Source organism: Aquarana catesbeiana, linkage group LG02, assembly GCF_042186555.1.
Source record: "Aquarana catesbeiana isolate 2022-GZ linkage group LG02, ASM4218655v1, whole genome shotgun sequence".
Taxonomy (NCBI): Eukaryota; Metazoa; Chordata; class Amphibia; order Anura; family Ranidae; genus Aquarana; species Aquarana catesbeiana.
The window spans coordinates 811,534,610-811,551,458 of NC_133325.1; the positions used below are offsets into that span (position 1 = coordinate 811,534,610).

A 16,849-nucleotide genomic window follows, 5' to 3' on the forward strand; every position below is an offset into this window, starting at 1 on the left:
CAAGTACATAATGTAAGGAGGACACCAGAATGAGCTGCTTCATAATCTCTTTATAATTGTGAGATGTTCTATTTTTCCCCCAAAAAATCTACCAGGACATTTGTAGATGAAGCCCAATTCCAGCTAAGACTTTTTATAAAATATTATAACAGAGATAAGAAGAGTTAGACCTTCTGGCAGGTTTTTTATTGCTGTCTTGCTCCATATTGGGAGGATTTCCTTTCACTTCCTGTGTGGTCACTATGATAGGAAATGAGGGGAAATCTCCCCAATGAGTAATAAGGAAGACACCAGCAGAGGAGAACTTATTATGAAGATATATTTTTACAGCATTGGCAAAACCAATATTGATCAAGGTATAGACAAACAAACTACAAGTATACTATACTGTCCTAGCAAGTTCCGTGGTGGGGACAGGGAGCTGTCATTTGTGGTGAGCAGTTGTCAGAGGCGGATTGTGTCATCTGTCGGGAGGTTTCTGCTTTCAGCGAGTCAGCGGGCAACATTGTGGATCTGCATTTCTGGAGGGCATTATTAATGAAGGATTTACATTGTGGGATTTTTTTTGAGCTTACTGATTTTTTTAAATAAAGGACATGTCAAAAGTGTCTTTATTTACTATTTTTCATATATTTAAAAAAAAAATACCCAGAGGTTCTCATTCATATAGAGGGGGGCAGTTTTTGGGACCACTTTTTTTTTTTAATAAAGAGGTCTTCCAGATTTAAATGGACCCCCACAACCACTGCACAAGTGTTGTGAGTAAGAGGCCCTTGTCCTCATCAAAGGGAACCCCATGGCAGGGTACCCCCCCATACTGAGATACCAGATATGTCTGGTATGGTACAAGAGGGAGGACGCACACTCTTTCTTCTTCCTGTCCTGACCTGGCAGGCTGCCCTCTCTGATAAGGGTCTTCTATGCACTCTGGTAGGACCTCATGCAGTTTATTTTGTTATTATTTTGTGTAGGCTCCTGCTTGAGATCCATATCATGAGATCCATGTATTTTGAGGAGGACCCTCACACTTTTCTTATATGTGATTGTTCCTTCATTAACACCTCTACCTCTCTCTCTCCTAGGATAAGGGTCTGGTATAGGTGAAGGGAATCCCCGGTCATCTGTTTACAGACTGAAGTATGCAGCCAGGATCTGTCATTTACCAGCAATGTAACCCCTCCCCCCTCACACCTCTTCATCTATGGAGCTGAGCAATTTTTACAATTCTGCTATAAACTTGTTTGTTCAGCAATAATTTTGGCATTACAGAAGATAACAAGGTCATACATATATGTTTAAGGACAAGCCAGGCTTTATTTTCATGATATTGTATTGCAACAATATATATATTTTTTTCAATCCTTAGACAATAAAATGTAACAAAACTGAACATAAGAGACTTTTTCTTGTCTGAGCAGTGTTAGTTGAACCTCCCTGGCGGTATTCCCGAGTGTGGCTCGGGGTGAATATTTAGTACCAAAAGCGGTAACCCCCGAGCCACACTCGGGATCACATCGCAGGATCCAGGCAAAGTTACTTACCTTGTCCCCAGGATCCTGCGATGCCTCCCCCGCTGTGTGTGTGAGCCGTGTCCTCCGCTCGATCTATCACTGTGCCGAGCTCCGTTCCCTGCGATCGTTGTGACACACGAGGACGGAGCACGGCGCCAAATTCAAAAAGTGAAACACACAATACATACAATACACTGGGATCTTATAGATTACATTCCTGGATCACATTATTTCACCTCCCCTTTGTCCCTAGTGGTTTGTCCCGTGTCCTGCATGCAGCTTTATATTATATATACTGTTCTTTCTGCCTGGAAACTGGAGATTGTCCATAGCAACCAAAAACCGTCCCTTTACATCAAAAGTGGTTTTATACCAGCTAGAAAACAGCGATAATAAATTAGAATCATTCGCAGAATTGATCGATCGTGATTTGTGGAGAAATCCGTCATCAAACACTGAAAGTAATGAAAAGTAATGCAGTTGTTACAGCATGTCGGATGTTCCGACTGGAGTAAATGAGTCCATAACAGAGAAAGAAGTTGTAAGTATAGCATAGGTAGTTTTATAAATGAGACTAAATAGTAGGGATGAGCCGAACACCCCCCGGTTCGGTTCGCACCAGAACCTGCGAACGGACCGAAAGTTCGCACGAACGTTAGAACCCCATTGACGTCTATGGGACTCGAACGTTCGAAATCAAAAGTGCTCATTTTAAAGGCTAATTTGCATGGTATTGTCCTAAAAAGGGTTTGGGGACCCGGGTCCTGCCCCAGGGGACATGTATCAACGCAAAAAAACTTTTAAAAACGGCATTTTTTTCGGGAGCAGTGATTTTAATGATGCTTAAAGTAAAAAAAAAAAAAGTGAAATATTCCTTTAAATATCGTACCTGGGGGGTGTCTATAGTATGCCTGTAAAGTGACGCGTGTTTCCCGTGTTTAGAACAGTCCCTGCACCAAATGTCATTTTTAAAGGAAAAAATCTCATTTAACCGCCTGGCATCCGCGCTATAGCCGAATGACGGCTACAGCGCGGACCTACATTCCCGGGAGGACGTCATATGACGTCCTCCCCTGTGCACGCTCCCAGAGCCAATGACAGCTGATCACATGATGTAAACAAAAGATCGGTAATCGTTTTTTTTTTTTACTCACTCTGACAGCGCGAGTAGAAAAAAAAGCCGATCACCGGATCGGATGTGAGGGACATCGGTCCCCAAGTGGAAGAGGCACATCTGCCTCATCAGTGCCCAATAAAAGTGCCACCTAATAGTGCCCACAGTGCCACCTAACAGTGCCCAAAGTGCCACCTAACAGTGCCCACAGTGCCACCTAACAGTGCCCACAAGTACCACCTATCAGTGCCCACAAGTACCACCTATCAGTGCCCACAAGTACCACCTATCAATGCCCACCTGTAGTGCCAATCAGTGCCACCTGCCAGTGCTGCCCATCACTGCCACCCATCAGTGCCCATCACTGCCACCCATCAGTGCCCATCACTGCCGCCTATCAGTGCCCATCACTGCCGCCTCATCAGCGTACATCAATGAAGGAGAAAAATTACCCGTTTAAAATTTTTTAAAACAAAATATAAAAAAATAAACTTTTTAAAAAAAAAAAAAATCAGTTTTTTACATTTTTTTAATAAAAAGTAAAAACCGCAGAGGTGATCAAATACCACCAAAAGAAAGCTCTATTTGTGGTGAAAAAATGATAAAAATTTCATTTGGGTACAGTGTTGTATGACCGCGCAATTGTCATTCAAAGTGCGTCAGCGCCGAAAGCTGAAAATTGGTCTGGATAGGAGGGGGGTTTAAGTGCCCAGTAAGCAAGTGGTTAAAACTGCTTGCGGGTTTAATGTAATGTTGGGTCCTGGCAATATGGATGAAAATCAGTGAGACAAATGGCATGGGTACCCCCCAGTCCATTACCAGGCCCTTTGGGTCTTGTATGGATATTAAGGGGAACCCCACACCCAAATTAAAATAAGGAAAGGTGTGGGGCCACCAGGCCCTATATACTCTAAAGAGCAGTATACAGACGGTGCAAACAAGACAGGGACTGTAGGTTTGTTGTCAAGTAGAATCTGTTTGTAATTTTGAACATTTTTAACGTGTTTAGCTCCAGCCAAAAAATCTTTTCTAAGCTTTTTGGAAAACATAGGGAAGGGTTATCACCCCTGTGACATTTGTTTTGCTGTCTTTCCTCCTCTTCAGAAGATTTCACCTCACTTTTTGTCCCAATGGATTGGAAAGCATCAGTGGAAAGGAGAAATGTTTTTCCCATATTAACTCTTACAGGAGAGAATTTCCCTTCCTAGGGGTAGATTTCATCTCACTTCCTGTTGTCTCCTTTGCAAGTAGGAGTCGTTTGTAAGTTAGTTGTTTAAAAGTAGGGTCCTGCCCTATATACTCAGCAGAAATTTGGGCCTTAGGTGTTGCTGTGGCCACAACACTGTAAGCCCTCACAGGGCCCTGCTGTGAAATATTAGATCAAGAATTGTAATTACATGCCCCTGTTGAACAGGAGCTGAAAAATTAGGCCTTAGGCACTGGTGCTGGTGCCACAACACTGCAACCCCTCACAGACACTCTAGTTGGAACGCAGGAACGAGCCCTGCTGCAAAGTATTGCATCAAAAATTGTAATTACATGCCCCTGTTAAACAGGGGCATGAAAAATGGGCCTTAGGCACTGGTGCCACAACACTGCAACCCCTCACAGACACTCTAGTTGGAACGCAGGAACGAGCCCTGCTGCAAAGTATTGCATCAAAAATTTTAATTACACGCCCCTGTTAAACAGGGGCAGAAAAAATGGGCCTTAGGCACTGGTGCTGGTGCCACAAAACTGCAACCCCTCACAGACACTCTAGTTGGAATGCAGGAATGAGCCCTGCTGCAAAGTATTACATCAAAAATTGTAATTACACGCCCCTGTTAAACAGGGGCTGAAAAATTGTGCCTTAGGCACTGGTGGTGGCGCCCAGAACCAAAAATGTTCTTACAAGCTATCAGCGTGATGATTGAGGAGGAAGAGGATAATTACTCAGGATAGTCACTCAGCATCAGCATAGGCAGTCTTTGAAGGGATCTGAGATTTCAAAAAAAATTATTCGGTTACATCAGCATCAGGTGCTTGGTAGCTGGTGGTGATCCAAGACTGATTCATTTTTATGAAGGTCAGTCGATCGACCGAGTCAGTGGACAGACGCACCCTGTGATCGGTTACCACGCCTCCAGCAGCACTGAATGTGCGTTCCGAAAGAACGCTGGATGCAGGACAGGCCAGTAGCTCAATTGCATACTGTGCAAGCTCTGGCCAGTGATCCATCCTCAAGACTCAGTAACCCAGAGGATTTTCGGTGGGAAAGGTGTCCAAGTCTGATCTTGCCCCTAGGTATTCCTGCACCATGTAAAACAGACGCTGGCGATGGTTGCTGGAACCGATCATACCTTGGGGCTGCGGACCAAAAAATTGTCTGAACGCATCGGTCAGACGACCACCTTCTCCACCGCTCCTTCTTTGACTGACCGAAGCCTCAGCAACACGTTGTCCAGAAACAGGAGTTTGTAACTTCCCAGTCTCTGGGAACGCGTTGCACAGACCTTTCTGCAAGGCCTCCCGAAGATGTTTCATCCTCTGCTCCCTCTGCGATGACAAGATAAGGTCCGCAACCTTACCCTTGTAACGTGGATCAAGGAGGGTTGCCAGCCAGTATTGGTCCTTCTCCTTGATACCACGAATACGAGGGTCCTTACGCAGGCTTTGCAGGATCAGGGAGGCCATGCAGCGTAGGTTTGCTGAGGCATTCGGTCCGGAGTCCTCTGGGTCACTAAGGACGACATGGTCCGCAGCCACCTCCTCCCAGCCACGTACAAGTCCATGTGTTTCTTGGGATTGATCCCTTAAAGACTGCTGCTGATGCTGAGTGCCAGGCTCCACCTCCATACTGACACAATCTTCCTCCTCCTCCTCCTCCTCCTCCTCTTCCTGTGTGATCGGCGGGCATGCAGGAACACTGTCTGGATAAAGGGGGCCTTGAGAGCTAAGGAAGTCCTCCTCTTCCTGCCTCTGTTCTGCCTCAAGTGCCCTGTCCATTATTCCACGCAGCGTGTGCTCCAACAGGTGGACAAGGGGGACAGTGTCACTGATGCATGCACTGTCACTGCTCACCATCCTCGTGGCCTCCTCAAATGGTGACAGGACAGTGCATGCATCCCTGATCATGGCCCACTGGCGTGGGGAAAAAAAAACAAGCTCCCCTGACCCTGTCCTGGTGCCATAGTCGCACAGGTACTCATTGATGGCCCTCTGCTGCGTGTGCAGCCGCTGCAGCATGGCCAACGTTGAGTTCCACCTGGTGGGCATGTCACAGATTAGGCGGTTCTTGGGCAGGTTAAACTCCTTTTGGAGGTCCGTCAGCCGAGCACTGGCATTATATGACTGGCGGAAATGCACACAGACTTTCCTGGCCTGCCTCAGGACATCCTGTAAGCCCGGGTACCTGCCCAAGAACCGCTGCACCACCAAGTTAAGGACGTGAGCCAAACAGGGCACATGGGTCATTTGTCCCTGTCGGAGGGCAGAGAGGAGGTTGGTGCCATTGTCGCAAACCACCATTCCTGCCTTAAGTTGGCGTGGCGTCAACCACCTCTGAACCTGCCCCTGCAGAGCTGACAGAACCTCTGCCCCAGTGTGGCTCCTGTCCCCCAAGCACACCAGCTCAAGCACCGCATGGCATCTTTTGGCCTGCGTACTTGCGTAGCCCCTTGAACGACTACGGAGCACCGCTGGTTCCGAGGAAGAGGCCATGGAGGAAGAAGAAGAGGAGGGGGTGGAGAAGAGACGTGTGTCACAATCATTAGCATTTTGGAGGCGTGGTGGTGGAACAACCTCCAACACTACTGCACCTTGTCCTGCATCCTTCCCAGCTGCCAGCAGAGTCACCCAATGCGCCGTGAAACTTAGGTAACGTCCCTGTCCATGCCTGCTGGACCATGAGTCAGCGGTAATATGCACCTTACCGCTGACCGCCCTGTCCGGCGAGGCATGGACATTGCCTTCCACATGCTGGTAGAGAGCCGGAATCGCCTTCCGTGAGAAAAAGTGGCGTTTGGGTACCTGCCACTGAGGAACCGCACATTCCACGAACTCACAGAAGGGGGCAGAGTCTACCAACTGAAAAGGCAGCAGTTGAAGTGCTAGCAATTTTGCCAAGCTAGCATTCAACCACTGGGCATGTGGATGGCTGGGAGCAAACTTCTTTCGGCGGTGCAGCAGCTGGGGCAGGGAAATTTGCCTGGTACAATCTGACGTCGGTGTACCAAAATCAGATTGCCCACAAGTACTTGGCTGTGACACACCTAATTCTACACCTTCATTCCTCTCAGTGCAGGTCTCAGAGAGGACTGAAGGTCTAGTGGGGTTGGAAATCTCAGCTGATGAGGAGCAAGGAGAGGTCCTCTTTGTTCTTTGGTGTGGGTCTTTTAGATACGCTTGCCAACGAACTGCATGGCAGGTCAACATATCTCTGGTCAAGCATGTGGTACCCAAGCGGGAGATGTTTTGGCCACGCGAGATACGCTTGAGACATATGTTGCAAATAGCAGCGGTGCGATCTGATGCACTCGTCTCAAAAAAGGCCCACACCAAAGAACTTTTTGAATAATGGGCAGAGACTGCAGCGCCCTGCACATGTGGAGCTTTGGGGTGTGATGCAGTCAATGTGCTGCCCTTAGGCTGGCCCCTGGAGGGCATCCTGCCTCGTTGGTGATGTGCCGCCTCCTCCTCCTCCTCCTCTCTCCTATCAGGCACCCACGTTGAGTCAGTGACTTCATCATCCCCTCCCTCCTCATCACTGGAGCAAACCTGGCAGTATGCTGCAGCAGGGGGAGCATGACTGCCAGATTGCTGTCCTTCTTGGGCAACCCCTCTGTCCGTGCTCATGTTACTGCCTTCATCGAGCTCAGTATCATCATCAGAGCCTTCCAAACGCTGGGCATCCTCCTGGAGCATGTACCCAACACTGTGGTCAAACAGTTCGAGGGACTCCTCAGGAGGACATGGTGAGGCTAGGGAAGGAGTCACTGATGACATTGAGCCGAGGGAAGAGGCCGCTGCTTTGCCAGACAAAGTACCCTGGGCATGGGTGAGAGAGGATGAGGAGGATGAGGATGGCTTGGTCATCCACTCGACCAAGTCTTCCGCATGTTGCGGCTCAACATGGCCAGCTGCTGAAAAAAAGGCCAAGCGTGTCCCATGGCCACGTGCTGATGAGGATGCACCGTCTCCACGACCAGCACTAGACACAGAGCCTGCTTGCCCTCTCTTATTGGCTTGTGACTGTCTGCCTCTCCTTCTTGGCCTTCCAGACATACTAATGGCCTGTAGCTGCACTAAGCTGGGATATATATATATATATGTACTGATACTGCAGCTAGCAAAATCAACTGCCTGCCTGTAGTATGAGAACACCACCAACCTTCTACAGGTAGCTTTAGCTGAACACTGTGAGGTGGGCGCACCCCACTAACTTGTAGGTTTAGCTGAACACTGTGAGCAGGACGCACTGCACTAACTGTAAATAGTCTAGCTGCCTGACTGTGGTACTAATAGGATCAAAAGAACACCAGCAATTTTCTTCAGGTAGCTTTATATACTGTAACAAGACAAGCCTGCCTGTCAGTAAGAAGATAACAGAAACGGATCTAGCTGAACACTGTGAGCAGGACGCACCCCACTAGCTTGTAGGTTTAGCTGAACACTGTGAGGTGGACGCACCCCACTAACTTGTAGGTTTAGCTGAACACTGTGAGCAGGACGCACCCCACTAACTTGTAGGTTTAGCAGAACACTGTGAGCAGGACGCACTGCACTAACTGTAAATAGTCTAGCTGCCTGACTGTGGTACTAATAGGATCAAAAGAACACAAGCAATTTTCTTCAGGTAGCTGTATTTACTGTAACAAGACAAGCCTGCCTGTCAGTAAGAAGATAACAGAAATGGATCTAGCTGAACACTGTAAGCAGGACGCACCCCACTAACTTGTAGGTTTAGCAGAACACTGTGAGCAGGACGCTCTGCACTAAATGTAAATAGTCTAGCTGCCTGACTGTGGTACTAATAGGATCAAAAGAACACCAATAATTTTCTTCAAAATACTGTAACAAGACAAGCCTGCCTGTCAGTAAGAAGATAACAGGAACGGATCTAGCTGAACACTGTGAGCAGGACGCACTGCACTAAATGTAAATAGTCTAGAAGATAACAGGAACGGATCTAGCTAAACTGAATACAGTGTATATATATATATGCAACACCTGGGATGCATATATATAGACAATACACTTTAAGTGCAGCTAACTGACTGACTGTCCTGCCTAATCTAGCTAACTCAAATCAAATGACACTGTCTCTCTCTCTCTCTATTTCTCAGCACACCGGAACACACTGCACAGGGTCGCCGTGCAGGCGGCCTTATATAGTGTGGGGCGTGTACTAAATCCCCTGAGCCATAATTGGCCAAAGCCTCCTTGGCTTTGGCCAATTACGGCTCTCTGTTAAGGCGGCGCTGTGATTGGCCAAGCATGCGGGTCATAGTGCATGCTTGGCCAATCATCAGCAAGCAATGCACTGCGATGCCGCAGTGAATTATGGGCCGTGACGCGCCACACGAATTTGGTGCGAACGGCCCATATCGTTCGCAATTCGACGAACGATCGAACAGCCGATGTTCGAGTCGAACATGGGTTCGACTCGAACACGAAGCTCATCCCTACTAAACAGTGGTGGATCATGCTTATTAATGCAAACAAAGAAACAGAGTGGCTCCAGACGGGAGGGGTGAGGAGGGGAGGTGAAGGGTGGGGAGGAGCACCAATCAGCTTAATGAGTTATTATTGCATAGTATGAGTGTGGATAAGAGAATAAAGAAGACAAAGCGAGCTAAGGGGAAGTTGGGAAGTAGTGAGTACATTATAATGATACAGAGCATTTTGGATGTGTAAGCCAGGCAGACCAGTTAAACAAAAATTTTTCCATAGTTAGATTTTTCCTAGCTACTAATTTCTCCATTTCACACTGAAGGTTCAGATCAGTAATTGTATTGGCAATGGAAGGAGAGTCAGTAGATTTCCAGAGTTTGGTAATATTTAGTTTTGCTGCGAGTAGAAGATGCACTATTACTACTCGTGACCTGGTGGAAAATTTTTCAATGCCCAGATGTAATAATGCTAACGAGGGATTAGGAGGCGTTGTTACCTGAGATATGTTAGAGATTATGGTAAATATTTGTTTCCAGAATGAGCTTATAGATCTGCAAAACCATAGGATGTGTTTTAGTGTACCAGTGCTTCCGCATGTTCTCCAGCATGTAGGGGGATGTCCTGGGAAGAATTTGGAGACGGTAGGGTGTAAGATACCATCTATGTATCGTTTTTTGATATGATTCCCAGTGGTTAGAGCAGTGGGAAGCTGAGAAGGTGTGTTTAAAGGCACGTGTCCACATATTGAGGGTAATAGCAATGTTTAGTTCTTCTGACCATTTTGAGAGAGATGGTATTTGGGAGTAGGGCCGATCGTCATTCAGTGCAGAGTACATTGTGGAGATGTTTTGGGTAAGTCGTGTGTGTATAGAAGTTGTGTATCGGTTCAGGTATTTTGGTCATATTGGGAAGTTTAGATGATTGCAGGAAGTGAGAGATCCTCAGGAATGTAAAGGCTTCTATGTGGGGGAGGTTGTTTTCGGTTTGGAGATTCGGGAAAGTTTTCAGGGCACTGTTTGTGTGGTAGAGGTCAGAGATAGTATTAATCTTGTGTTTCTGCCAATTTTGTAGGTTTAGGTTGGGTAGCAGCAACATTAACGATTTGAGAGGGATTGGTATTGTGTGCGACAGGTGACCTGTAGAGGTCGTCTGGGTGAATTTCTTCCATACTGTCAACGAGGCTGTGATTGACGGGGGATCCGTCCTTGTGTTTAGCAGAGAGCCCACTGACGTGAGAAGGAGTACCTCACGTAGGGTGTTTGGTTTGAAGTAAGATGATTCCATGATCGACCAGGACTTATTGGGGTTTGGGTGCCACCAGTAGTAGAGCTAGTCCAGGATGGAAGCGTAGTAATAAGTTTGTATGTGGGGAAGGCCTACCCCTCCTTTTTTATGGTGTCTGGTTAGGATGTAGTGAGCGCATCTGGGTGGTTTGGTTTCCCATATATATCTAGAAAGTTGTTTTTGTATGGATGTGAAGAAGGAGTGGGGTATAGGTAGAATCACTGTGCGAAATAGGTAAAGCAGTTTAGGGAGGATAAGCATTTTAAAGGAGGCAATCCTTCCTAATTTAGAAAGTCCTGTTGTGCGTATTTGGTTTAAAAGTTGTGGAAGTAATTTTTGGAAAGCACGGTAGTTTAGGTCATTGAGTTGAGGAAGAGAGGGGGCTAATTTTATCCCTAAATATGGGATGGATTGTTTTGTCCAAGAATAGGGGAGAGTCCACTCCAGGAGGGATTGTTGACTGCGTGTGAGGTTAAGTGGGAGGATTAGGGACTTAGAGGAGTTAACTTTATAGAAGGAGGCAGAGCTAAATTGAGCAATGATGTCTTGGATTGCTGGCATAGATTGGGCTGGATTTGTGATCAGTAGTATGACATCATCGGCAAAGAGGCTTATTTTGTGTTCCTTGTCGCTGTGTATGATGCCTGAAATGCATTCATCCCCTCTAATCCTTGCTGCTAGTGGTTCCATAAGTAGGGCAAAGACCAGAGGGGAGAGTGGGCAACCCTGGCGGGTGCCTTTGGTAATCGCGAATGGTGTAGACAGGGTTCCGTCTGTTAGCACTCTGGCTGAGGGATTTGAATAAAGTGAGAGTATGGCGGTTTGAAACCTGCCGGTGATTCCAAATTTGGATAGTACTGCTCTTAAAAATCCCCAGTGCACCCTATTGAACGCCTTCTCTGCGTCCAATGATAGTAGCAGAGAAGGCGTTCGTGACTGGGTGACCTGATGAATTAAATTAACGACCCTTCTTGTTGCATCCGGGGCCTGTCTGTCCGGCATAAAGCCTACTTGATCCGGGTGCACCAGAGAAGGAAGACATTAATCTGTATGCCATGACCTTTGCAAATATTTTGACGTCCGTGTTAAGAAGCAAGATCAGTCTGTAATTAGATGTGGAGGTGGGGTCTTTTTCTGGTTTGGGAATAGTAGTGATAATTGAACGTAACATGTCAAGTGGTAGAGAACCAGAGGTGGCGGCAGAGTTGAAGAGGTCAGTTAGGTGGGGGGCAATGGGTTTTGCAAATGTTTTGTAAAATTCGTTGGTGAAGCCATCTTCTCCAGGTGACTTATGGAGAGGTAGAGTGTTGATGGCCTTCAGGACTTCTTTGTCTGAGAAGGGTCGAGAGAGCTCCATAGACTGAGTAGGGGATATAGTCGGGAGATCAATACTAGATAGGAAATTTTGTATGCTTTGGTCTGTAGGTTGAGGGGTAGCTGTGTCACTTGCAAGGTTGTAGAGGGATGAGTAATAGTCGCTAAAGGCGTTAGCTATATCCTGTGGGTTTGTTAATAGTTGTTTGGTGGTGGGATGGTGAAGGGAAGCTATTTTATTTTTAACCCGTTGAGCCTTGACTTGTCTGGCTAGTAAGGCTCCAGCTTTATTTCCTAATGCATAATATTTGGCCTTAGTGAATTTGAGATTGTTTTCAAATCTAAAGAGTAAAAGTGAGCGGAGTTTTTGCCGCTGTTCTGAAAGGTCACTGGCTAGTTGTTGAGATGGAGCAAGTTTATTTTGGTTTTCTAGCCGGGTGATTTGGGAAAGGACCTCGTCAATCTGCTTAGACCTCTGGTTTTTAACATTGCTATGAAGCTTAATTAAAACACCACGCATGTAGGCTTTATACGCTGACCAAAGTACAAACCTATCAATATCTGGTTGATTGTTCGTTTCAAAGTAGGAGCAGTGTTCAGTAGCGATTTTTTGGACAATATTTGGATCAGAGAGGAGTGAAGAGTCAAGTCTCCATATTCTGGTAGTCCTTCGACTACAGTTTCCTACAGTAAGGGAGATGGGTGCATGGTCTGACCATGTGATGGATCCATTGTCAGAGTGTGTCACGTCTTGAAGGGTGAGTTTATCAACAAGGAAGAAGTCAATGCGGGAGTATGAAAGTTGAGAAGAGGAGAAGTAGGAAAAGTCACGTTTGTTACTGTGTTGGCATCTCCATGGATCATAAAGATCATTTGCTTGAAGAAAGGGGTTCAGAGCAGATCGATGGTTTCTAGTCGTGGATGTAGTGTCCAAGCTGGGATCTCCAATTATGTTGAAGTCGCCTCCTATAAGAAGTCTCCCTTTACGAAGTCGTGTTATTTTCTTGTATATTTGGTTGTGGAAGCTCAGTTGTCGTTTGTTCGGTCCATAAATGTTGACCAATGTATAGGTGATTTGGTTTACATCACATATGAGGATCAGAAAGCGGCCGCGGGGGTCCGCGATTGATTGATGCAGTTTGAATTGTAGTGTGTTCTGTATGGCGGTGAGGACTCCACCTTTCTTCTTCTGATCTGAGGCCAAAAAAACCTGATCGAAATTTTTTAGAGTGAATCTGGGAGTTTTGGCAATTGCAAAATGAGTCTCTTGTACTAAAAGTATATCAGCTTTTTGGGTGTTGGCTTCTCTGAGGAGTGTGGATCTCTTCTGTGGGGAGTTTAGGCCCCTGGCATTAATAGAGACAATTTTAAAAGCCATTCTAGAATAGTAAAGACAGGGAGGATCGTCCCCAGATCTGGGTGGTGCTTGGTTGGCGTAGTTCGAGTCGCTAAGCTCACTTGATGTGCCGTGAACGAGATGGGTTGTCTGTTGTTTAAGGGGGTAGCGACCCGGGTTTAGCTAGGTAGAAAGGTGGGTAGAGATTGGCTGGTGCAGGGAATGGGTAGAGGGTCTGTGGTTAAAAAGGGAGAGCCCAGTAACAAAAGAGACCTGGGCTCAATGTGCAGAAACTACTGCAAACAATCAGCAGGGGGGAGAGAACTTTTGTCCAAAACGTGGGACAGGGATCTCTGAACAGGCAGGCAAGTATTGGATAGAGGCATTACAGTTTCCCAGCTATTTAGTGGGTATGTAGAAGGGTACGGATCGTATATGTCAGGGATTTGGAGGGTCTCCTCTGGTCTACATGTGAATTGGAGGGTGATCAGAAGGGCACAGCCGTTCCTCCGGGATGATGTGCCAGTTTCTCAAGAGTGTAAGACCCATAGAGAGGGTACGAACTACATGCGTTTTGTTTTGATGAGTAATGAGTAGTTTAGTAGGGAAACCCCATTTGTAGGGTATCTTATGATTCTGAAGTGCTTTGGTTATAGTCGACAGCTGTCTACGATTTTCCATTGTTGCTTTGGATAAATCAGTATAGAGAAGGATGTTGGCGAAAGGGTCAGGGAGTCTCGCGGTTCGTTTAGCTGCGTGCATGACTTTTTCCTTAACAGTGAAAAAGTGGATGCGTGCTAAAACATCCCTGGGTGTGGAAGCAGGAAGGTGAGATGGCTTTGGTAGTCTATGTGCCCTGTCAATTTCCATATCACGAGCAGATAGGTCAGGCGAAAGGGCACGCATTAGGGATTGCAGAAATTGTACTTGGATCGACTCTGGAATATTACGGAATTTAATATTATTTCCCCTGGAGCGCTCTTCCAGGTCTGCGAGCTTCAGATTAATTATTTGAAGTTCATCTTCATGGTCTGCAAAGCCATCCACTAGCTCATTGTGAGCAGAGAATAAATCTCCCATCTTGGCATCCATTTGTGTTATGGCTTGATCATGCTGATTAACAGTTAGTGAGAGTGAGGAGACAGCAGTTGAAAGATCAGTATATAGTGTTTGTCTTAGTGAGAGCAGCATGTTCTTCATAGTGTTCTCAGATAGTGGCTGATCTGAGGCAGGGAATGTATCTAGCACTGATGATTGTTGTGGAGGAGGGAGAGTGAACAGGCAGGGAGCTGTGACAGGCTGTGTCTGCTATGGCTCATCCGTTCTGAGCCGAGTTTTGGCAGGGCTGGAAGTTGTGGGTGAGTTAGGAGGAGAGCACTCACCCTGTATGCCTGAGGATCGGTGGAGCTCCGGAGTCATTGTGAGGCTCTGATTAAGATGTGATGAGGAGAGCCACTCTGTCATGTCACGGCCGCCGCCGGCGCCATCTTGGCCGCTCGTCAGGTCTGACAAGGCATAATAGTCTGTCAGTTTCCTGGGGAGTGTAGATGATTTTCTCCTCTTCAGCATGTCCGTCCGCTGCGCTGGAGTGTTTGGGCAGCTGATGAATATGTTTCCCCTTCACAGGAGCCGCTAATTAGGTCGCTTTAGCTGGATAAACTGTGGAGCTGTTAATTTAAGCAGCCATCCACACCATAAACAGTTTATTTTTATTTGTTTGCACTTTAACCAGCCGCTGCAGTTATACTGGGTCAGGTTGGCTCTCCTGGGCAAATTGCCGTAGCTGTACGTCAGACGCTTTAAGACCACTAGGGGGAGCGGCACGACGACGGAGCAAATGCGAGTGCCCAGCGGACATCGGGGTCTCTCCTGAGGGAAACAGACACATCCCCGTTCTGTCAGGAGAGAGGAGACAGATCTGTTGTTGTTCATACTAAGTATGAACAACGATCGGTCTCCTCCTTCAGGCAGTCCCCTCCCCCCACAGTTAGAGTCACTGTCAGGGAACACACTTAACCCCTTGATCGCCCCCTAGTGTTATCCCCCTCCCTGCCAGTGACATTAATACAGTAATCAGTGGCTATTTTTAGCTCTGATCGCTATATAAATGTCAATGGTCCCAAAAAAGTGTCAAAATTGTCCGATCTGTCCGCTGCATTGTCGCAGTCCCAATAAAAATCGCAGATCGTCACCTTTACTAGTAAAAAACTTATAATAAAAATGCCATAACACTATCCCCTATTTTGTAGACGCTATAACTTCTGTGCAAACCAATCAATATACGATTTTGCAATTTTTTGTTTCCAAAAAATATGTAGAAGAATACATATCGGCCTAAACTGAGGAAGAACATTTTTTTATATATTTTTTGGGGGAGATATTTATTATAACAAAATGTAAAAAATATTGCTTTTTTCCAAAATTTGTGCTCTTTTTTGTTTATAGCGCACAAAACAAAAACCGCAGAGGTGATCAAATACCACCAAAAGAAATCTGTATTTGTGGGGAAAAAAGGACGTCAATTTTGTTTGAGTACAGTGTCGCACGGCCGCGCAATTGTCAGTTAAAGCGACACAGCGCCGTATCACAACACATGGCCTGGTCATTAAATCGGAGTTCCGCCGAGAAAAAAATAATTAAATGTCAACAGCTAAAAATACTGCAGCTTCTGACTTTTAATATTAGAATCTTACCTGTCCAGGGCACCGGCGATGTCCTCCCCGAAGCCAATCTGTCCCTCGGCTCCAGGGTGCAGACGTCACATCTTCAGTAAGGGGATCGGGAAGTGAAGCCTTGCAGCTTCACAGCCTGGTTCCCTACTGTGCATGCGCGGGACACGCTGCACATCCTCACTGGTTTCTGCTATCTTCTGGGACCTGTGTGTCTCCCAGAAGACAGAGAGGGAGATGGAGGAGGGGCCAGAAATGGCGTAGATCACTGCGGAATATGTGGCAATCCTTAGCCGGAAGTGGGAGCAAATACCTGTATTAGACAGATATCTGCTTCCCCCTGAAAGGTGCCAAAGGTGACATCGGAGGGGAGAAGGAACCGGAAAAGCGGAAGCTCCATTTTTGGGTGGAACTCCACTTTAAGGGGGCAAATCCTTCCGGGGCTTAACCACTTCAGCCCCGGACCATTTGGCAGCTTAATGACCAGAGAACTTTTTACAATTTGGCACTGCGCTGCTTTAACTGGTAATTGCGCGGTCATGCAATGTTGTACCCAAACGAAATTTGCGTCCTTTTCTTTCCCACAAATAGAGATTTCTTTTGATGCTATTTGATTGCCTCTGTGATTTTTATTTTTTGCGATATAAACAGAAAAAGACCGAAAATTTTGAAAAAAAATGATATTTTCTACTTTTTGTTATAAAAAAAATCCAATAAACTCAATTTTAGTCATACATTTAGGCCAAAGTGTATTCAGCCACATGTCTTTGGTAAAAAATGTCAATAAGCGTATATTTATTGGTTTGCGCAAAAGTTATAGCGTCTACAAACTAGGGTACATTTTCTGGAATTTACACAGCTTTTAGTTTATGACTGCCTATCTCAAATCTTGAGGTGCTAAAATGGCAGGGCAGTACAAAACCCCCCCAAATGACCCCATTTTGGAAAGTAGACACCCCAAGGAAAT

At 46.2% G+C, this 16,849-nt stretch overlaps 1 protein-coding gene across 1 annotated transcript in view; it reads left to right on the plus strand.

The window, feature by feature from the left end:
* The window catches only part of LOC141130166 (uncharacterized), a 108,821-nt gene extending 107,489 nt beyond the window's left edge, over positions 1 to 1,332 (plus strand). The window contains exon 5 of the mRNA XM_073618112.1: positions 1,083 to 1,332. Coding sequence (XP_073474213.1) covers positions 1,083 to 1,087 — 5 coding nt within the window. The 3' untranslated portion in view covers positions 1,088 to 1,332. The remainder of the gene's footprint in view (positions 1 to 1,082) is intronic.
* The last annotated feature ends 15,517 nt before the right edge of the window (positions 1,333 to 16,849 follow it).